General features: G+C 36.3%; 4 protein-coding genes and 1 long non-coding RNA gene across 7 annotated transcripts; 2 read left to right on the forward strand and 3 right to left on the reverse strand.

Annotated features, from left to right (window-relative positions):
• The first annotated feature begins 457 nt into the window (after window positions 1–457).
• Window positions 458–3,002, forward strand: LOC140812149 (uncharacterized). The gene is made up of 2 exons (XM_073170362.1): window positions 458–1,414; window positions 2,266–3,002. Exons 1-2 carry the CDS (start codon window positions 757–759, stop codon window positions 2,640–2,642), a joined length of 1,035 nt encoding a protein of 344 aa, XP_073026463.1. The 5' UTR covers window positions 458–756; the 3' UTR covers window positions 2,643–3,002.
• Window positions 1,137–4,718, reverse strand: LOC140812150 (uncharacterized). Of its 3 annotated transcripts, none has more exons than XR_012113611.1 (3): window positions 4,241–4,716; window positions 3,007–4,139; window positions 1,137–1,276 (listed from the first exon to the last, which is right to left on the reverse strand). It is a non-coding gene; the product is annotated as an uncharacterized lncRNA (long non-coding RNA). The 3 variants fall into 3 exon arrangements; XR_012113613.1 differs by lacking the exon at window positions 1,137–1,276 and having other exon boundaries at window positions 3,148–4,139; window positions 4,241–4,435; window positions 4,512–4,718; XR_012113612.1 differs by lacking the exon at window positions 1,137–1,276 and having other exon boundaries at window positions 3,148–3,216; window positions 3,344–4,139; window positions 4,241–4,711.
• Window positions 4,719–6,297: 1,579 nt separating this feature from the next.
• On the reverse strand, window positions 6,298–8,597 carry LOC140812270 (B3 domain-containing transcription factor VAL3-like). The gene is made up of 4 exons (XM_073170504.1): window positions 8,375–8,597; window positions 7,067–7,148; window positions 6,849–6,947; window positions 6,298–6,688 (listed from the first exon to the last, which is right to left on the reverse strand). The coding sequence occupies exons 1-4, from the start codon at window positions 8,476–8,478 to the stop codon at window positions 6,482–6,484; spliced, it is 492 nt and encodes a 163-aa protein (XP_073026605.1). The 5' UTR covers window positions 8,479–8,597; the 3' UTR covers window positions 6,298–6,481.
• A 1,359-nt stretch (window positions 8,598–9,956) lies between these two features.
• Window positions 9,957–11,441, reverse strand: LOC140812005 (uncharacterized). Its single transcript, XM_073170165.1, has 3 exons — window positions 11,278–11,441; window positions 11,128–11,182; window positions 9,957–10,284 (listed from the first exon to the last, which is right to left on the reverse strand). Exons 1-3 carry the CDS (start codon window positions 11,357–11,359, stop codon window positions 10,125–10,127), a joined length of 297 nt encoding a protein of 98 aa, XP_073026266.1. The 5' UTR covers window positions 11,360–11,441; the 3' UTR covers window positions 9,957–10,124.
• A 619-nt stretch (window positions 11,442–12,060) lies between these two features.
• Window positions 12,061–22,000, forward strand: LOC140811588 (myosin-2-like). Its single transcript, XM_073169570.1, has 24 exons — window positions 12,061–12,970; window positions 13,411–13,512; window positions 13,616–13,759; window positions 13,848–13,998; window positions 14,103–14,130; window positions 14,302–14,470; window positions 14,578–14,641; window positions 14,761–14,774; window positions 14,873–14,957; window positions 15,088–15,191; window positions 15,475–15,613; window positions 16,363–16,481; window positions 16,685–16,837; window positions 16,933–17,022; window positions 17,211–17,288; window positions 17,591–17,749; window positions 18,274–18,480; window positions 18,764–18,969; window positions 19,082–19,217; window positions 19,368–19,497; window positions 19,821–19,934; window positions 20,028–20,131; window positions 20,608–20,811; window positions 21,291–22,000. Exons 1-24 carry the CDS (start codon window positions 12,536–12,538, stop codon window positions 21,744–21,746), a joined length of 3,591 nt encoding a protein of 1,196 aa, XP_073025671.1. The 5' UTR covers window positions 12,061–12,535; the 3' UTR covers window positions 21,747–22,000.
• The last annotated feature ends 108 nt before the right edge of the window (window positions 22,001–22,108 follow it).

Raw genomic sequence — 22,108 nt, forward strand, 5'->3', positions numbered from 1 at the left:
AGGTACTGTATTCATTGATTGAACCGAGATACATTTATGATTTAAATTTAAGAATGCAAGTACTATCGCACACATGTTTTAGATTTACAAGCACGAGCAGTGCCTAAGTGTTTGTAGGGACGACCAACGGCCACATATATATCCGTTGAAAAAGGTAATCAATTTGTTCATTACTTAATTTAATTAATCTTTGATATTAATTAATATCTTGCCTTTGTTGTTGTAGTCCCACGTTCCAAAAACTTAATTCATATTTTAGCAGGAAAAAAAAAACACCCTACGACAACGTACTTCTTTAATTAAGCCTTGGATCTAATTTATCTTACATGCTCCTGACAAAGTAAATTAATTTTGTGTTGAGATTAATATGAGGGATCTTAACTAAATCTGATATTAACCTAGAAAACATACACAAATACTTACATATATATTTATATTTATATATATGATACGTGTGCATGATAAAATATTGTGGTATGGTTTGAATGGGGTGATAGGTCGGCCATGGCAAGCGGTGATCGGGTAGAAATGCCACCTATGATCTTACTTGCCAGCTAACATAATATTCAATTCACTCCCCCCATGAATTTACCGTTTTATCCACGCGATGTATATCGAACGGCATTTGATTTAATAGATAAATACCATGTTCCATATATCCTTCACTCTGCTGATGCCTCCGCTCCACATTTCTTCATTTATTATCTCTCTCTTCTTTAACCCTCGGAAAGCATATCTTTAACTCGACGGAAAAATATGGCTATGGCGATGCTGTCACAAATATCTAGCAACTCCATATTATCATTTAAACGTGTCTTAGTATCCACCATCTTTCTGTCAGCTGGGATTATGCTCAAATTTTCAGCTCCGGCAATAACGGATTTCGCCGTTTATGAAGTGCCGTCAATCTACAACGGATTCGTCTCCTGGCTCAGGCCTCCGTATCTGTACCTCGTTATCAACTGTATCATCATCTCCATCGTCGCATCCTCCAAGCTACAGTCCAGGAAGGACGACGACGAGTTTCTATCAACTCCTTCGCAGCCGTTAGATGGCATGGTTCACGCTCAACCACAGCCCGTGGACGTTAAAGGTGCTGTACATGGAGACGAGTACGAGTACAACGACGTCGTGTTGGACGACAGCAGCAGCTATGATGTGAAGGTGGTGGAGAACGGAGTAGTGGGATTTGACGCGCATGAAAACTTAGAAGCAGTGGCTCCATCAGTTGTAAATGCTACTAGCTCTGACAGTGGTATTATCTTTGAAGACGAACCTACAAGCAACAAAGAGAACGAGTATGTGACCACAAAATCCACACGTAAGGACACGAAGGAATATTCTGCAGAGAACGTGAAATCGCCGGCCTCGGCTAGGTTCGGTAACCGGAGAAATCTCAAAGCTAGTCCAGAAGGTACTACTTCTTTTCCTTGGCTTTTCTTTCGAAGTTCACGTTAATCGCTTGAAATATTCGCTGAATTAGTATTTTGGACATTTACCGGCGGATTTGGCCGATAACGGTCAGCTGCGAGGATGGTGGCAGCTGGCAGAATGTTACCGTTGAGCTGGCCCTTAATCTGGTGTGTGGGACCACGAGTTACGTGTGTCCCCACAGATTGAGTCGGTCTTTAGGTTAATATTTTTTAAATTTTTATTTAGTTGAAATTGGAAATTGAATTTAGCCGCTGTTAAATACCGAGATTGTCCCTATAGGCCAAAAGCTTTTACCGAGATTGTGCTTGAAACCAGAATTTTAGTCTAGGCTCGGTGTTCCCAATCCAACTTAAAAAGATTCCCTGAAAAGCTGTGATATTCTAAGGCGACAAAATAGAAGCCTTCGGTCTCTGAAAACCCGCAATATTTCCCCCATACCGTTCTTTAAATAATTAGCGGGGAAACCTCCCACTATCAGCGTAATGTTATATACAATTTAGTCAAGAATTAAAGATATACTTTACAATTGTGTGATGCCAGACAGTTTTGGATTCTGTGTATCCAAGTGATAATTATTTTAATACACACCGCAATCTATCTACCTATAAAAATAAACGAAATTTAGTGGATTCTGCAATTCCATAATAATAAAAGTGGATAGTGTGATATCAAAGCACAAGCACCTGACTACAAAACCTTGATTTTCTGTATCAAAGTTTCAAATATTGCAGCCTGGTTCCTCGAGTCTATGATGTCATAAAATGAAGAGAGCTGGAATATATATTTTGTATTAAAATATTTCCGTAATTCCATTTTCATGTTGAACAACAGGTGGTGCCAAAGCAGTGTTAAGAGTGTCGAAACCAAAGAAGCAGGACACACTGGAGAGCACCTGGAAAACAATAACAGAGGGCCGAGCGATGCCATTGACGAGGCACTTGAGAAAGAACGAAACCTGGGAGAAGACAAACACACCAAAGGTTATCATGACCAAAACCGAAACTTTCAACGACCGAACAAATGCCAGGAGCCCACTGATGACCCCATCACCGGGGTCAGGGAAGCTCAAGAAAGAACCATCATTGAGCCAGGATGAGTTGAATAGGCGTGTGGAGGCCTTCATCAAGAAGTTTAATGAGGACATGAGGCTGCAGCGGCAGGAGTCCTTGAACCAGTATGAGCACATGGTTAACCATGGCTCCTGCTAAACAGGTGTGAATGCAACTGCCGCCACTGCACTGTAATTTTGGATATCGTCTCACAGAAATGGAAAGATTGGTTTTAAATAGATAGACGGGTGGGATCGAGGGGACTTGGTGGAAAGCCCAAGAAGAAGATAGTTGACATTTTTCTGTACTAGTAGCGTTTTATTTATTTCGTTATGCATCTCTTCTGAGTTTTGATGACTGGATCCAGGAACGTGACGAGGTAAATGTGATGAGATCTGCAATTTTCCCACTTGGGTACGATCGATTATTGTAATTGGGTCTTCTCTTTTGTTACCATGAGTTGTATCGTAGGGATACTAGTTATCTTTAATATTACGCAAATCAGAAGTTTCAATCGTAGTACCTGTTTTCTAGACAAAGAGGTGCAACACTTTAGGAGAGCAGCACCACTGCAAATGAGATGCAAAATCGTGTGTCAAGACGACTACTATTCTTTGATATGTTTATGAAAAATAGTACTAGCTCGTTGGATTGATCCATGCTGAAAACTTGCGGAGTACTGCATGGTAATGCAGCTAATGCAAATGTGAGCCAGCCAAATATGCTTGAACGCCTGGTAAGTAATGATAACAAAATATGAACAAGAAAAGTAATTCTTTGTTGATTATAAGTGTAAGCATTAATGCTTGTTCTTTTCTCTGTTGAAATTTTTTCAAGCAACGGAATAAGGTTCTTATTACTTGAAGGGGAACCGGTCGCGGCTGCACGAGGATCAAAATTGTCAAAAAAAAGATGGAAGCTGCACTTCTATAATCTTCATCAACAGCAAACAAGAAAGATGTAAGAGCAAAGAACACAGATATAGCAATTTATTAACAATTATTAATAGAACAAAACGATAATTCAAAAAATTAGGCCATTTTTATCAAATACAATCGAACTTGGATACAACTTGGTATGTCAGGGAGGCAGCACCACTGCTAATGTTTAGATTTAGACCCATGGCAACAGCTAAAATGGAAGAAGCCACAGGTAAACCTTCCCCAATCTGATCATGCCTTTCCAGCAAATGAGGCTGCTACACCAAGTAGAGCAAGTGTAGTTGCCAATCACCTGTTAGATACAAAGTTAAATTAAAGAAGAAATGTGGTTCATAGAACGACATCATCTGCTGTCCACTTGAGGTGCTCTAATCCTTGGAGGTAAGTTAGGCAATTCGGTGCAGTCACATCTCAGTATGAAGATATAAAATTTCGACACTGGAAATGATTTCTTTCGGTTAAAGTTCCAGCTCTAAAATGACTTAACAGATACTAATAATTTAAACATAACACCTATGTTCTGCTTTTCCCAGATGCCCCTAAATACACAAGAAATTCAATAAAGGACAAGATATCAAGAGGAACTACACAGTAACACAACATGAGAATCCCAGAGCCAGAGTCCTTACCGATATAACCATGGGTAAGAGGTAAAACACTGAGCGTACATGATGACAGGCTAGTTACAAGCCCAGCGTCAAAAATAACAGCCAAACTGCACAAAACATGTAAATAAAAACCAGAAAGCAAGAATAAATATAACAAGAAAAGCCGCAAAACTCGTGGAAACCAGATAATGTTTGATACGACACGAACCTCGTAAAACTGAGAAAAGTATCAATTTTGTGAAAAGCACACACCAATATGTGAATATAATATCAAATACCAGCAAAGGCATTCATGAAGGGATTTATAACATCAAATTTGCTATTGCGGGAAACCGATAAATTCACATTTTAACAGTAACAGGCTCGCGTTTGAGGTTTCCGGAGAGCTCCTTATCATGATTACCTTATCAAAACAAACGAATATTAAATATCAAGAACCCATTGAAATATGGCAGGCTTGTGCTGGAAGTGTAATTTACCATGAGTTTCAGAGGGTAGACGTTTAAAACTCAAAATTGAAATAGGAGGACATCCAAATTTGCGGCTGTGACTGTTGATTAGATACAATTTCATTTGCAAATCTTTACGTTGCGAGCCAACAAGAGGAGTTCGAGTTACGGCAGAAGAGGGGTTGCCCGGAAGATAATTTAATGTTTTTTTCTTGAGTAAAATGCATTTCGCCCCTCTAAATATTCCCAATTTTTACTTTTGACCCTCATGGTATAAAACTGCAAAGCCATTTACTTCATCATCACAATTATGGATTATCAATTATAGTTTGATCCGGTTTTAAATAAAAATATCAATCAAAGCATATTAAAATTGAAATCAAACTAAACCATGAAATTTTTTTTTATAATCAAACCAAAATTTTGGTTTGATTTGGTATTATAAAAAAAATGATTGATATAGAAATGTAATATTCGGTGATAAAATGATATTGTGTGTGATATGATTTTTTATTGTAAGATAAATTAATCTAGATTTGCCACAAAATTACCATTATGCCATATTTTTAAAAAAATTGGTATAAGGAAAGGGTAGAATTGGAAACAAGGGTATGATTAAAAAAATTATACTTCGTTCAAAGGGGGTGAGATGCGTTTATTTTTCTTCAATTAACATGACTTAGTCCTTTGCATAATGGATTGAATAGAATTATTAAAAATCCAACCAAACACTGGATAAATCTGTTAAACTAATTCAATATTATGATATAATCCGTTGCAATGTAATGTAGGATAAAAGTAAGTCTCTTGTGAGACGGTCTCATGAATTTTTATCTGTTAGACAGGTCAACCCTACCGATATATTCACAATATTTACTTATGGGTGGGGCAAGCTCTTCTATTCTGGTTCATGGTTTCTCTTGACTATATGGTTTATCTGGGGGAGAGATCGAGCTTCAAGAAAAAGTAATACTCTTAGTATAAAAAGTACTATTTCTTCATTAATGATCCAAATAGGAGATCCGTTTCACAAAATACGATCTGTGAGAAAAAATTTTGTCGTAGGAAAAATATGAAGAATAAAAGGAATCAAAGATGCAAGAAAAAAAAAGGAAAAGACAAAGGAAGACGCAAGATGTAATGTGGGAGAAATACGAAGAGACAATGGAATCAAAGACGCAAGAGACACAAGGCATTGCTTGACAATTAAGATTTTCATTGTGTCACTGCAAAAACGATCTTTACATAGAAATGAAAGAATTCAGAGTGATTAATGAAGAAAATATTGTAGAATCAAAAGTGACTCTATGTTATGGTCAGATGAATAAATCGTCGAGAGCTCGTATAAAAAATGGATCGCTTTCTAGATGATCCTTCGAGAAGAAGGTCATTTTAACAATCTTTCTAGTTACTTCGTTCTCTATTTTTATTTGAGAAGAGATCCAAAGTAGATCCAACTTTCGATTCACTCGTGGGATCCGGACAGTTCGGGAGGACCACCACGACTCCTCTCTTCTCGAGAATCCATACATCCCTTATCAATATATGAGCCGCTATCTCAATTGAAGTAACGACCTTCCCAATTGGCCCCCATAGATATTTTTTTTAATCTTTGTTAACTTTTCAATATTTATTTTGTCACGTGGTGCAAGAAATTGACGCGATTAGCTTAAATGTTAAGAACCATTCTCGTCATCGTCAATAGTTACCCTTGTTTTTTTTTTTTTTTTTACAGTTTCACCAATTAAACCTTTTTTTGAATTCGTGATTTTTTTATTGTTAGAAGATTTCAAATTTCAACCTTTCACACAAATATAGATTAAAAACACATCCATACACTCACCTCTTTGGCGAAATTAGGCCTGCTAATTTGATATCAGCGTCAAAAGTTTTTCAAACAAAGGAGTTTTAGCAGATCTCAGAATTAAATCTTTGTCAAGGATTAAAAAGTTGTGACAATTACTGGAAAGGAGACAGCATAGGACGCTCCAATCTTTGGTTTAGGATTGAACTAAATTAGTTTTGGTAGTTGCTTCGGAGCATGTTTTCTCGGAGACCTTTAAAAGAGGATACTTTTCGGAGACCTGTTGTATTTCTAAATCTGTCTGAGGACAGTACTGGGCTTCGACAAGTGATTTCCCAGATGGTTCATGATGAGATTCTCCAGCTCTTATCCCACGCTCAAGAGAAACACAACGATTTCTTGCCTGCAATTACAATTTCATATCAATCCTTAAAAGCTTACAGCATTTCACTAAAAACCTACAATTACTGGTTAACTGAGCTGGCTAAATTTGCAATATATCCTCGTAGCACAAAAACAAGACTCTTTAACGAAACAGAGCACTCTATCAAGATTATTCTTACCAATAAAAAATTTAACCTAGTGCACTCCATACAGATTATTCCTCCAGAATCCGTCAGAAAATGATTATTGAATGATACTATACACCCACAATGAATTAACTGCAATGGAAGATTAAGAAGATGTAACAGATGAATGATGTTACATGCCTCCCTTACAGTATAGTTCTAAAAAACATTAGCCCGCAAAAAACATTTTTGTACTGAGTAAAGTAGCTGACCTTGTGACAAGACTCACACTGCCTCCAACCATCATCTTTTGAATGAAAGGTTTCACAGAATCTTCCTTCCTCATATGCAGAACTACATAAATAAAATGACTTGATTAAATCAGATCTTGGACGTGCATCACAAGTTAGGACAGAGTTCACGTACATAAGAGCCGCAGAAGCTGACAAAGAAATATTGCAAGAAATATGTGCATAAAAAATATCCATCAATATATCATCTGCGTAGTTAAGGAATATAACACACTTGCTCCACACTTCCTCATCCCTATATAACAACCAAATAATAGAAAGGCCCATTTCCACCAAAGTTGATGCTTTGGCTCCAACTGACTATTGGACAAACTTGCCTCATCTCTTACTCATACTCACATCTTTCCCTTGAATGAAACCATCCCAGACAGCCTGACCTACCCTCGCCGGACTGAAATTTCTGTCTTTGAGTATTTATGCGTGTGTGTGTGTAAGTCACGACATATCACCTCTAGGCTAAAAACTCAAGGTCATTAATGAATTATGTATCGACATAGGTGATACTTAGTTGCTTCATTGAAGCAGCAATAATGGAACAACAATAAATACATGAAATCACCTATCCTGACTTTCTAATCATACTATGCTTTCAATCATCCACATAATTCATACATAACTTCACAGATCAGTTTGCAGCAATGAGACTTCTGTTTACAGCGAGTTGTCTTCTTAAAAGCATCTTGGGAAACTCATTTTCAGGTTTTAGAATCTAACTAATAAGCATAGGGGTCTAATATTCAGATATACAATCAAAGCCAATGCTAGCATGTTTCAAAGATGAACTGAGCTATGAAATCCAAGAAAGGTCAAATGCTGGAATCAATGCCACGTTCAGCTACATTCTCTCTCTGTAACAGTGTTGTACCTTCATCAATTATTTACAAACACTATGCCCAGATTCTGTTAAGTATGAATCGTCAAATTTCACAAAATACACGGCAATTGTCTTTTTGCTTGAGAAGCAAGTATACACAATCCGCTCCAACAGAGAACGAAGTTGAAGAGAACAACGTAACCAAACTAAAATCACCTCCAACTTTCACACAGATAAATGCAGCCCAAAAAAAGATAAATTAATTCAAGTACATCAAATTGATCAAAATAACTTGCACACAACCCGAACAAAAGAGCAAAAAAAAAAAAAAAAGAGGCGACAGCAACATCAAGCAGCGAGAGCTAGTAACCGTTTGCAAAAACCACAATCAAATCAAAACTAAGAAAAAATGCGAACAAACATATATAGCTTCTGATATTGTTCCCTCCACTCACAAACATCGCAGGCAGAGGCGAGCGCTGGCGCCGCTGCGGAGGCGCCACCCGTTCCTGAAATGGTCGGGATTGGAGCTGGACTGCTGGCATTGGAAACACGACATTCTTGACGAAGAAGCAACTGAAAGACAGAACCCTAAAAACACTGAAAGTGAGTTTGAGTGCGTGTCAAGGATGGTGACAGTGGAGAAACAGACAACGGGGAACCCAATGTATTAAATGAAATTAACAGTCGTTTCAGATATTTTAATATACAATTACGTAATTATTTTACAAAATTTATTTTCAGGTTTTGATTTCAATTTCAAAACAAGTTTAAAAATGTATCAAGTTTTTAAAAACTAAGAGTATCTCCGATGGAGGCGTTGAATTGGAAGTACATGAACATTGCTAGCTAGCAAGTGATGATATAAATCAATGAATTATTAATTTAATATACTTTCAAGTAAATTTAATATATAATTAGATAATTAAAGAATGATTTAAATAATTTAATTAATTGATTTTTATTTTTTTGGGAGTAGGCTAATTAAAGTTAATATGACGATATATTAATAAACTTGTAAGCAGATTTCAGTGGAATGTATTATTTTTTGAATATATGAAACTAGGTGCAAGAGTTTACTTAAATAAATATTTAATTAATTTATGTTTTTTTTCCCTAAAGTATGTACCGCTTTTACTAATTTAATTTATCTTGGTTATTAAAATTAGTTGAATTAATTGTATATGCAAATTGACAATCTTCATAAATTAATTAAGTTTTCCATAGGTGCTTAATGAGTGAACACGACCAATGATTTCGATGTAAAGGATGTTTGTTCACGCTGAGTTTAAAGACAAAAACTTGTGTGAAACGATCTCGCAGGTCGTATTGTGTGAAACGAATTTCTTATTTGGGTCATCCATAAAAAATAATACTTTTTACTCGAGTTTAAATGAGAAACGATAATGAGTTTATATACAGAAGTTTAAAAAGGATTTTGATGTTTGGATAAATATGAAAATAAACTCAAAAATAAGAAAATACAAATTCGAAAAGCGATTTTTTAAGTGTTTTTTCAGACAATTTTTTTTGGTAAACACACTCTTAATTCTAAATAATTTTTTTTTTTTAAAAAAAATGCTTCCCACTGATTTTTTCCAACCAAACACACTTTAAGTTTTGAGGTTTGGCTAGTAGTTTAAATTATAATTTTACCAAAAAGAATATTATTCAATGTTCGGGGAAAATGAAAGAACTAAAATAGCAAAATAATTATTATTTACATTCATTGTGATGAAAGAAGTAACTCTCAACAACGTATTACATGTCCTAGAGACTTGAAATAATTTGATATCTGATTCACTTTTGAACAAAAATGTTTTTTGCATTGTCTCCGAATCAATGATGGTCGTTTTGTCAGAAGTGGAATGCTTGTTGACAAAAACTGTGCAAGGTATGATATTTCCAAACTCAATATCATGACTTCTAAGGCTATAATAATTGATAATTTTTACGACATATTAATTATAATATGATTCATATTTTAATAACTTGAAAAGCATATCTACTTTCCATATTGATAAAGAAACCCAAATATTGAAAGAAATCATGAATGAACTCTTTATTTCATTCAGATTTTCTAAACCTGGTAAAAAAATATATGTGTTGATTTTTTAACTTATCCGATTGCATATCAAATATTAAAAGTAGGATATAAAACTAGTCAGAAACCAAATTGTAATCACAAAATCCACGACCATTCAATTAGTCGTACAGCCTTTTGGCAAAATCAGTTCTCAATGTCTTACTTTCACTCTTCAAAATCTTCACCTCAGACTTCTCAATTTGAGATATGGCTTTCGCCACAGCCTGCATTTTCCGCGCATTCTTTGATCTCTTCATTGGTCTTCCCTTTTTCACCTTCCTGCATTACAATTCAACACAATCGTTCCACATTTCAAATAAGATGTAAGAATATAGCTTGCTCGTATAAATCTTATTGGCACCAAATCACAACTTTCTTCAAATTTTCTATCAGAATCAACCAGTTGGTCCAGCCACAAAGCTAGAAGACAATGTGTACTAAGCCAAAAAAGATGAATTAGGCAGCATTGAATGTGAGGAATGAGAAAAATCTCCGATTCAAAATGGAATCATCACATTTTATCAAGGTACAAAATAAGGTGTCTTGTTTGGATGACAACGAGAAGAGGCGATCGTGTTTCTCTACCAATAATCAGGCTTTCCATCCATTTGATTACAATAGATTCAAGTTTTTAATAATTCTTCGATTTAAATTACTTAATTTCTTGCTCCAAAAAGGTCATGTACAGATGACCAGCGTGGCTTTTAAACAAACCACCTTGGCTGAAATGCATGAGAATTCAGATAATAACTACCGCAGCTTCAAAAAGATTTGATTTGCCTTGAATCTGCAATCTTTCAGGAGCCCGTTCGAAAGAAAAATCCCATCAAGTCCGTTACAGGAGTGGTCAATTTGGTTGAAAAACAAATAAATGCCCTCAGCCAAAATTAGCCAGAATTACACGAATTGAAATCGTCAAGAGGGTGGCACAAAATCATTCACATAGAATAGAATCAAACAGAACTGACATGATCAGTAGCTCTTTTTTGGACTAGCAAAAATCAAGAGATGCAGTATTACCGGCTCACTCGTCTTCTATTCAGAGATAACTCAAGAATAACACCTCAGAACCATAATATAAAAGACAATAATGGAACTTGCGGAAGGAAGAATTGAACTGACCTAAAAGTTTCACTGACAGAAGGTTTGGGAGCCACAGCTTCTGATGTGTCCATCGCTGCAAAATACCAAGTTTCAGAAAAAGTTTCAATGTTCGTATCTTAAAAAAAACAGTTTAGTTTTTTGTTCTCTGAAAAGGGAGATAAACCGAACCTTCGGAAAAATTCGTGAATGAATCATCCATAGACATTGGCTCCGAACCATTCTTCTTCTTGTTGTTTCTGTTCTTCCCCATTAATCGAATCTCGTCAAATTTCGCCAAGTATCAAAGGTTTTTCAACAATGCCCTAGAAATTAGTACCCGATGGTTTTGTGGATAAACCTTATCGTGGATTCGAATAGAGGACCATTGGGGCCGAAAATAAAGATTACTGGGCTTTACTAGGTAACGGGCTGTTATCAGGGACACAAATAGTATATACTTTGTATTTGTAAACTGTACATAGGTGAAATTGAAAACCAAATGAATAAATGAAAAATATCGTTAATGAAAGATGTTTGTTTTGTCGATAAAATAAAAAAGTTCGAAGTATATTTTATTTTTGGATATCTTCTTGTATTAAGATTCGTTGTCAAGTCTTTGAGAGAATTTTGGATTCGAATCAACGTTAAAACAAAAATCACCGATCTTTGTAAAATATAAAAAAAATTATTGGTGTATTAAACATCTAATCTAAAACCACACTAATATAAAGAGTAATAGTATATCGTTTTGGATTTACTCATATAAGAGGTTTTGCTTTTAATTTTTAAATATATGCAATTCTTTATCCAGTAAATTTTTTTATAAAAAAAATTACTCCAAAAAGAAAATTATGCAAATCCTATTCTTTCCCTCCCCTTGATATTCGATAAAAAAACAAAAGTAATTATTTAATTAAATAATCCACAAATATAATATACTACAGATGGGTTTCTTCCCCCCCTGAAAAATATTTGAAAATATCTTCTAAAGCCCTCCGAATATAACAAATATCTATTAAAGGCGTTTGTTGTTTCAGATAAATCACCTGATCCTTAATGTCGCCATCAATGCAGCGATTTGTTTCATTGAAACGGTAACCTAGTACACGAATCTGTTGGTTTGGTTCCTCTGACAATGTTTATCCCATTGCGGCGGGCGATAGCTACCATTCTGCCGTCAGTTTGACGTTATTCTCGGATAAGTGTTCACCTGAGCCCCTGGTTTTCCTAATTTCGTCCATTTTACCTGAAAATTGCGTTATTGTGGGTAATTTAATCATCCGGATTGAAAGTTTACAGGATTCTGATTGGTTTAGGGTACGAAGCTCGTGCTTTGAACAATCCAGACTTTGCTCGGAATTCTATAAGGAAGCGATTATTGAGCAATTTGGATTGAAATTGAAGGGTTTTGTACAAAAATTGATTTGATAACCAAAAATATAAAAAAATGATGTCCTTGTCGCCTAATTCATTAGCTCGCAGCTCCTTGGAAGAAATGCTGGAATCGCTACGGCGAAAAGATGGAAATGAGAAGCCAAAAGATATGCCTCCAGAACTCCCCATACGGCCCAAGCCAACATCGCGGGCTCGTCTTCCCTCAGTGAAGCGGCCGCTGCCTGGAAGCATCGAAATTGTGGAATCCAACATCTCATTGAAGAAAGGAGGTGCCAATGGAGTTAGGGGAAATAGTTTTGGCGCTAAAAAGGTTAAAGAAACGGAACCGGAAGAATCTCCCTATGTCATGGTTTCATCAGACGAAAAGGAATTGGAGGTGACGTTGGAGGAGAGAGATGATGCCAAGCTCACGAATTCTCCCCCAGGATCTCTCCCGAGGTTTAAGGAATGCGATTGGGATGGCAATTTGGGGTATTTCATAAAAAAGGTAGAGAGAGTTATCTAATTTTGTTTTTTTAAAGCTGATACTCATCGATCCTCCTCCTATAGAATAAGAGGTCTAATGTTTGGAAAATTTGTCTTATCATTTCGTTCTAACAGTGATTTTTACGGCCTCTTGTACATTTTTTGTTGTGATGTTAAAGGTTTTTCGCCGATGGGATATAATCCAACTTATATCCTTACTGCAATTACTGGTTCCAAACACTTCAATCTCTTTGTTGGATGAGTCAATAGTCCAATGATCTATCTAAATCAACCTCAAACAAATCCCCATCCTGAATTAGAGCACTATAATTTATTGCTGGTGTCATATTTTTTAGGGCACACAGGGCTTAATTTCTTAGGTTTACCATACATTTATTACATCAAGCCTCAACGCAGTTGGCCTATCTGGTCACCGGCTAATAACTCTGATTTGTTTTCCAGAAACTGCATGTTTGGTGTCGACCACGTAATGGCCATTGGGAATCAGGAAAAATACAATCAACTTCAGGGGAGAAAGCTTCTGTTCTATTGTCAGATGGCAGTGTTAGTTCTCACGTCCTGCTAAGTGTTACCATTTTAATGTTTATGATGGCACTGAAGTGCTTGAACTTGAAGTATTAGCGTTCTCACTGTGATATGGCTCTAGGTTATGACAGTTTCCACACGAGAGCTTTTACCTGCCAATCCAGACATTCTTGAGGGTGTTGATGATCTTATACAACTTAGTTTTCTGAACGAGCCTTCAGTTCTTCACAACCTACAGTACAGATATGACCGAGACATAATATATGTAAGCACTACTTGTGTATTTTTGGCACTATGAACTCTCAAAATCTTGTCTTTTCTCTTGAACAATTTTTTACTTCTGTCATACCTAGAGTAAGGCAGGCCCTGTTTTAGTAGCAGTCAATCCTTTTAAAGATGTTCCACTCTATAGGAATGACTTCGTTACGGCTTATAGACAAAGGCTTTTGGACAGTCCTCATGTTTATGCTATTGCAGGCACAGCATACAATGAGATGATGACAGGTGTTGTACAATTCCTTGAATGTATTTGGAACAACATTCTCGACATTTCTTTCAAATGTAGACGATTAATTCTAATGTTAAGCTCTCTGTTTTGGGTTTTGCAGATAATATAAATCAATCCATCATCATTAGGTTTGTTTGAGTGGTTCTATCATCTTAGCTGTGCAGTTTCTTAAATAAACTCCCATTCAAATATTTATTTGTGCCCGACTTTGTCCTGTTTCACTGGGTAGAAATTTTTTATTGTTCTTCACATAGTTGAATTATATCAGGAAAGATATATGTTCTTGTTATAATTTGTAGTGGGGAGAGTGGTGCTGGGAAAACAGAAACTGCTAAGATAGCAATGCAATACTTGGCTGCTGTTGGTGGAGGCACTGGTGGGATAGAGTCGGAAATTCTGCAGACGAGCTGCATACTGGAGGCTTTTGGTAATGCAAAAACATCCAGGAATGACAACTCCAGCCGCTTTGTGAGTTGTGGTGACCAGTAAACCTTCACTTCATGATACATTTTTCGTCTTTCCTGTTCAATCTAGATGATGAAAGTGTGGCTCATTGATAAAAAATTTTGGTACAGGGGAAGTTAATTGAAATACACTTCAGTGCTTTAGGAAAAATATGTGGTGCTAAAATACAGACATGTAAGCATGTTTATACTGGTTAAGTTGGGCTCTAGAATATGTTGTTGACTTCTGCTTGATTCTTAGTTAACTGACTTCGTTCCTACATTTTTGTGCTTATCAATTTGTCGACGGAGTAGTCCTCCTTGAAAAGGTCAGTCTCCTATCTTAGGTAATGCTGACTTCTATATGCTCTAGTCTATGTGTTCTCTCTGGACTAACTTTTTGAAACAATAAATGTCATCGGGGCAGTCAAGAGTTGTTCAGCTGGCAAACGGAGAGAGGTCATACCACATCTTCTACCAGCTTTGTGCCGGGGCTCCTCCTGATCTCCGAGGTTAATTTCTCAGCTTTGAGAGACTTCTGGATAACTTAGTTGGAAGCATATGTAACTTAGTACATTGTGGAACCTGTCAATTGGTTAGCATCATCTCTTGCTTAGCTTGCATGGATTGTTTTGTTTTCAGGTAGGTTGAAGTTAAAAAATGCCTGTGACTATAGCTATCTAAGTCAGAGTGATTGCCTAGAGATCCAAGACATCAATGAAGTTCAGAAGTTTCATTTGCTTATGGTAATGTACAGCACGCACCCTTACGTTATATGTCAAAATGACTACTTGCTATGGTTCAACTCTCACCTTCACAATTAACCAGCTCCATCCTCTGGTCCATTTGAAGAGGTTTGAATCGTGAGATGGAAAGGTTGGAGCTACTTGGCTAGAAAGCCTTAAAACAAATGACATAGTCTTTCATGAATTAAGTTACCAAACATTCGTGATTTAGGTGTATTTCCTAGGTTATTGGTTAGTACTTATCATAAAGTGTTGCTAATTTGGTCATGCTTTATTTAACTAGGTGGCCTTAGATACTGTCGGAATTTGCAAAGCAGATCAAGAGCATGCCTTTGAGATGCTTGCTGCAGTGCTATGGCTGGGAAACATATCATTTCTTGTGATTGACAATGATAACCATATAGAGGTTATTGCTGATGAAGGTGATTTTACTTTTTGTGTTAGTGTCCTACATTTTACCACCTCATGACTTGTATTTGTTCCTCGTCACATAGTGTGGGAGCAAACCTACCTTAGAGTTGCATAAAATGATATTTTGCTGTTTTAGAACAATTTGCAAGGGTCTTCCGGTATAAACATCATCTATGTCAGACCTCAACAAATGGGGGACCAGATTATAGTCCAATTCTCTTAGGTTGGACTTGGATCCATAGATTTGAAATATATGTATTTTTGTTATTTAGATAACTAAGACCATAAACTTTAAATCCACCTCCTACATGTTTATAAGGATGAATTTCAAGTTCACCCAATAATTATGTCATTCGAAATTCATTTTACTTTGTTTTATTAATGTATAAATAAGCAAAGTGTGGATTTAAAATTTAATATATTATTTCATTGTAAATTATGAAACTAATAGAAATCCATCGATTTCAAATCCATATCTCCAAATGATCTCTTATTTATTTATTTTGTGGGCGAAAAGAAATTTCTGTTGGTCATTTCTTTTTCTTTGACATTAGGATAAGTTGTAGGACGAGTTAGCTCAAATGTTTAAGTTTCTATTCACATATAAACTTTGAGATCATCTATAGTTTCTGAATTTTCTTTCATATAATCTCATTTCAAGAAATAAAAATTATATCACGTACTTTAACATTCATGGTTATGTGTATCTACTTTGATCCTTTGACATAACCATGCCAATACTTTTCCCTCGTATCTACAGCTGTAACCTCTGCAGCCAGCTTGATGGGCTGCAGTACACAGGACCTATTGCAAGCTATGTCAACTCGTTATATACAAGCTGGAAAGGATAAGGTCTCCAAAAGGCTGACATTGCAACAGGTTCAGAAAAAGATTCTAAATTGTGTTTTCAAACACTCATTAATCATGTACACAAACACATGCCAAGTTTCTCGAAAATTTCTTGCTAATCATTCAGCATATGTGTCCAACTTACTGAAAGAACAAATTTGCTGGGTGAGTTACTTGGATGGATTCAAGTTATTCAGTTCGTACACAGCTGACCCTTCCTTCTCATTACTTAGGCAATTGATTCTAGAGATGCATTGGCAAAATTCATCTATGCTGGCTTGTTTGATTGGCTTGTAGAGGTTATCAATATATCACTGGTTAGTGGCAAACAGCATACCGGGAGATCAATTGGTATTCTAGATATCTATGGATTTGAATCATTCAAGGTAAAAATCAGTTTTCTCCTTTTAAAGTTCATACTATGGTGTAATTATCTCTCATTTTAGTTATTTTTTGCTCTATTTTTTCTCTTTCGAACCAGAAAAATAGCTTCGAGCAGTTTTGCATAAATTATGCTAATGAGAGGCTCCAACAACACTTTAACCGGCATCTCTTCAAACTCGAGCAAGAGGTAACAAGTTTGATATAGTACGTGACTTGGTTATTTTATTTCTTTCTCAATATATGCTTCACAACATTTGAGCGCCGACATTGCAATGTTCTATGTGGCTTTTTTAATAAGATCCTAAAGTTATTCTATCGAATACTAATCCCAAAGAAATGTAAATCATGATGTGGTACAAACTAATGTGGTTTCAGGAATATGAGTTAGATGGAATTGATTGGACAAAAGTAGATTTTGAAGACAACCAAAAATGTTTGGATCTCTTTGAGAAGGTAGTTGTTTTCTCCAATTTATCATGTATTCAAGAGTCTTTATGGTGGACGGGGGTTTATTTTGGTGGTGCAAGTCTGGAATTTCTTACTTATTTATTATTGAGTATTGACTGGCGAATTTAATTGTTTGTGTGGTCTCGAGGATCACATTTTTTATGTCAAGCCATGTTATTGGCTATTGCTCGAGTGTTTTGATGATCCGCTGGTGTGAATCTAAATGCATATTTGCGTTCTGCGGAAATGTTGATTTTATTTTCGTGTCTGAAATCTTAGATGTATTTTACACTGGTGTGCTTCCACAGAAACCTATTGGACTGATATCTTTATTGGATGAAGAATCAAATTTCCCCAAGGCTACAGATGTAACCTTTGCTACTAAGCTTAAGCAGCACTTAAATAATTTTCATTGCTTTAAAGGAGAAAGAGGTGGATCATTTAGTGTTCGCCATTATGCTGGAGAGGTTAGTTTTTCTTATGGCTGTAGTCTTGTGAATAGCTATGAACCCCTTTCATAATAATGATAAATATATCTTCAGTATTGGAAATTTAGACAGGAACAGTTATATTTGTTTTCGTTGGTTTTGCTTTGTGAATTGTAGTAATCTCTTTGTAATGTGAAACAGGGTATAGATGTATTCTGTGCATGACTTTCAGAAGAGTTGTCTATTTTCTTTTCCTTATAGAGCCCCATGTTCATTTAGTTAAGCAAAGTTTATACTTTTTTTTTATATGAAGTTCGATTTATTAAATTTTGTCTTATCAATGAACCATGAGCAATAATAGAAATTAATTAACGCGTGATAAGATTAGGTACCCCCTCTTGAAACTATGATGTTTCATGACCTAGTCCATGGGTTGTAATCTGAACTTGAAGAAACTGAAGTGTCTTCATTTGGTTCACAATCGAACTTGACACATTACACACCCCATATATCACTTTATAATTTCATTCAACATCTTTAATGATTGTAAATGCGTTTTTTAGGTACTTTATAGCACAGCCGAGTTCTTGGAGAAGAACAGGGATACATTGCATTCTGAAATCATTCAATTACTGTTGTCATGCACGGCCCAACTACCTCAGTTGTTTGCCTCTACACTGCTCGGACAATCCCAAATTCCAGCAAGTTCAATGGTAATACAGTCAGGGCTAGTTGCTTGTCAAAAGCAAAGTGTTGCCACAAAATTCAAGGCGAGACTTGTTCTACCCTAACTTCCAACACATGCACATGCACAGCTGAAGGATGAAAATTTGAAAAACGAACAGGAGAAAACTGTTACCTACAGAAAAACATTAGTTTTTGAATATTTTGAATTTGTATATCCTTGACTGTTCTAATTTTTTATCCTAAACTAAATTTAAGGATGATAGAGTTTTTTTTACCATGTTTTCTTTGTATATAACTTATCATAAATAAAAATCCCATATTCGTGATACATAGCAAAATTTCTTATAATCTCTTCCGTGGTTGCAGAGTCAGCTGTTTAAATTAATGCAGCAGCTCGAAAGCACAACACCACACTTCATTCGTTGTATAAAACCAAATAACAAGAAACTCCCTGGGCTGTTCGAAAAGGATCTCGTGTTAGAGCAGCTTAGATGCTGTGGCATTTTAGAAGTAGTTAGGATTTCGAGATCTGGGTATCCCACCCGGATGATGCATCAAGAATTTTCAAGGAGGTGAAGTTTGTTTCACACTTGAGATTTCATCTGAGGTTTTCAAAATGTACTTGCACGACATTCACTAAGATTACTTTAGAACTCTTTCAGAATATGCTGTCATGACTTTCAGGTATGGATTTTTACTTGTGGATGATAATGCGTGTCCAGATCCATTGAGTACTTCCATTGCCGTTCTTCAGCAGTTCAATATTCTCCCAGAGACGTACCAAGTCGGTTATACAAAATTATATTTCCGAGCTGGACAAGTGAGTTTTTGTTGTTTTAAAGAGTGTCATTTCCTGATGAAAATTTCTTTCTTTACACTGCTATTCAATTTCCCGGAATATCTGCTCCTGATAGAACAATGTTTGAATATCTTTCTATTTTATCTGGTATTTTGTTATGGTGGACTGCAGATTGGTGCCCTGGAAGATGTTAGAAAACAAGTTCTCCAAGGTACTGTGGAGGTACAAAAGTGCTTCCGAGGTCATCGTGCCCGTCGATACTTCCACGAACTTAAGAATGCTGTGGTATCATTGCAATCGTGTAAGAATAACACCTATTCTGCCAGTAATTTGCTGCTTAATATGCACTTTTCAAAGGCAAAAACTTCTGTGACACCGTCTCACAGGTCAATTTTGTGAGACGAATCTTCAACCTGACCGAACTCATGAAAAATTATTATTTTTATGTCAAAAGTATTATCTTTCACTATAAATATGGATTAGCTCGACCCGTCTCAAGAATATAAATCTGTGAAACTGTCTCACAAGAGACTGACTCCTTTTCAAAATGTGTTATTGTCAGCCCTTTATGTTTCACGATTCGCTACTTCGAAATTCGAATTATTTCAACCTGTACATTTTCAGATGTTCGCGGTGATATTGCAAGAAAGGAGTATGGTGTTTTACTTGGGTTGAAAAGGCAGATTCCTGACCTAAAGTTAAATGGGCAGTTGATGGCAGTAGTACAAATACAATCAGGTAAAGCTTTTCTGCTTTAAAATGCGGCCATTCAATAACATTAAAACGCTCTAATCTAAATACACCGTAATCTAAATACACCGTCTCCTTCAGTGGTTCGTGGACGGTTGGTTCGAAAGCGTTGTAATCACCTTAAGAATATGAAACAGTCAAATGCTGTTAAGCGGAAACCAGGAAAGAGGACTTCCGAAGTTAAGGTATAGTGTTGAAAAGGCCAGGGTGTAATACCAGCTCAAGACCTTGGATTTTTAGAGTATTTTTCTCTTACGTGTGCATTGTGTTGCCTAGTTAATGGTTTAAATTTCTCCGTGTAACATATGTTTGACATATAGGTATTATTTTCCTGTCTTTTCTAAATCTGCTATCTACACAGAGAAAGTCAGGTCCTCCTCTAATTTTACTTAAAGATGCATCTGCATGATTTATCGTATTTGCCTCTATCATTCCAGTGTAATTTGAAATAAGAATCAGGCAGTTAAAACATTATTGATGGATTTTGTATTTGATGATCGTATTCTTCTTCTCCGTTTCCAAAAATAAAATAAGAAAAGAAAACAACGACATACTGGTCATTGGGAAATGGAAAAGATGCTTTTGAGTGTTTAAATCTCTGATATACTTGTATGCATCGATTTGTGGATTAAAAGTAAACAAATTTTTATTCTCTTATCAGGATCTGCCACCAGAAATGTTGCCTTTGGTTGTTGAAGAACTTCAAAAAAGATTGTTGATGGCTGAAGCGACACTTGGACAGAGGGAAAGAGAAAATGCAGCCCTGAGAGAGCAAGTACAACACTTTGAGGCACACTGGTCGGAGTATGAAATCAAGATGAAATCTGTGGAGGAGATGTGGCAAAAGCAAATGACATCTTTACAAGTGAGTATATATTGTTTGCAGAGATCCTTTTAGCAGCAACACTGTAGGGTAGGAAGAAACCAGCAAAATCTATCTCACAGTTGCTCTGGTGTTGCATTTTTAACGCACAGGATACATAGGACTTGATTATTAGGTTATTCTTTGTGTTTATGGAGGTTCTCGGAAGGAAAATAAACTTGATTGAGAGGTCGCTTTATGAAGCAATTAGACATAATTATATTGGTACAGGAGTTGTCTGAGTAGGACGAGGCAGCAGGAAACACGAGCATATTTTTCTGCCTCCCACGGCTTGTTCTAGTGACCAAGTATGGAATGGTGAACAACTTGCAGTCTGAAATGGTGAACTTTGCTGTAGGCTGGCTTCAGGGGTCTTTTACGTGAAAAATTAGTCTGTAGTCAGTTAATAGATGGACCAAAGAAGTCACTGGAAATGAATACATCTGTCTTCCATATTGAACTTTTTTTGCGGTTTGTCGCAGATTAGTTTGGCTGCAGCCAAAAAGAGTCTTGGCTCTGGCAATCCTACAGGTGAACCTGCGAAGCTCAATGATTCCTCACCACATTTAGATTCTACGGATACATTTATGGGACCTCAAAATCCAGATGCAAGCACACCTATCAGATTTGCTGATGATGGTTTCTATGACAAGGACACAACTGGCGGTTATGCTGTCTGCCCCCTCGTGAAGGAGTTCGAGCAAAGGAAACAAAATTTTGACGAGGAAGCCATGGAAATCATCAAGGTCAAGTCGGGGCATTCAACATCAGTAAATTCTGTAGAGGTACTACGGAGACTAAAACACCGGTTTGATACATGGAGAAAAGACTACAAAGTTCGGTTAAGGGAAGCAAAGGGCAAATTATACAGATTAGGACTGGTTGAATCTGAGAAACACAGAAAGAAATGGTGGGGAAAGAAAAGCATAAGATTTTAATATGACTCAACATTGCTATGACAGTGAGATGCTTCTTTCTGAGAAGATTCATGTTCATCTCAACTTGGTGTTGGTCTGCAGTACTTAAGTTCGTAGCAGTCCTGTGATACTTATGTAGGCGAAGTTCACTCGAGATACAGAGTTCTGTAACCGTGACAGTTCTTAAGTTATCTTTAACTGTATTTGGAAAGCGCGATCTTCAAAAACACAGTTGAATATGACACGGATTGGCGAGATTTCCTACTCTTCGTTAGAGAGATTAGCAATGTACCATATGTGTTGTGCATATTAACTTTATCGAAATAAGAAAAAAAAAAGTTTAACCTATACTTATAAATTATTTTGATGACAATCCAAAGAGA

Source organism: Primulina eburnea, chromosome 14 (assembly GCF_022965805.1).
Source record: "Primulina eburnea isolate SZY01 chromosome 14, ASM2296580v1, whole genome shotgun sequence".
Lineage (NCBI taxonomy): Eukaryota > Viridiplantae > Streptophyta > Magnoliopsida > Lamiales > Gesneriaceae > Primulina > Primulina eburnea.

Excerpts from the sequence above, each read along its gene's own strand:
- LOC140812005 (XM_073170165.1), bottom strand. The coding sequence starts at position 11,359 with ATGGGGAAGAACAGAAACAACAAGAAGAAGAATGGTTCGGAGCCAATG. Across the intron at positions 11,183-11,277 it reads ATTCACGAATTTTTCCGAAG|CGATGGACACATCAGAAGCT; the intron begins GTTCGGTTTATC and ends GGTATTTTGCAG. Across the intron at positions 10,285-11,127 it reads TCTGTCAGTGAAACTTTTAG|GAAGGTGAAAAAGGGAAGAC; the intron begins GTCAGTTCAATT and ends ATTGTAATGCAG.
- LOC140812270 (XM_073170504.1), bottom strand. The coding sequence starts at position 8,478 with ATGTCGTGTTTCCAATGCCAGCAGTCCAGCTCCAATCCCGACCATTTC. Across the intron at positions 6,948-7,066 it reads AGTGTGAGTCTTGTCACAAG|TTAATTCATTGTGGGTGTAT; the intron begins GTCAGCTACTTT and ends CTTCCATTGCAG. Across the intron at positions 6,689-6,848 it reads CTAGGTTAAATTTTTTATTG|GCAAGAAATCGTTGTGTTTC; the intron begins GTAAGAATAATC and ends TTGTAATTGCAG.
- LOC140812149 (XM_073170362.1), top strand. The coding sequence starts at position 757 with ATGGCTATGGCGATGCTGTCACAAATATCTAGCAACTCCATATTATCA. Across the intron at positions 1,415-2,265 it reads TCTCAAAGCTAGTCCAGAAG|GTGGTGCCAAAGCAGTGTTA; the intron begins GTACTACTTCTT and ends GTTGAACAACAG.
- LOC140811588 (XM_073169570.1), top strand. The coding sequence starts at position 12,536 with ATGATGTCCTTGTCGCCTAATTCATTAGCTCGCAGCTCCTTGGAAGAA. Across the intron at positions 17,289-17,590 it reads GTTTGGATCTCTTTGAGAAG|AAACCTATTGGACTGATATC; the intron begins GTAGTTGTTTTC and ends GTGCTTCCACAG. Across the intron at positions 17,750-18,273 it reads TTCGCCATTATGCTGGAGAG|GTACTTTATAGCACAGCCGA; the intron begins GTTAGTTTTTCT and ends TGCGTTTTTTAG.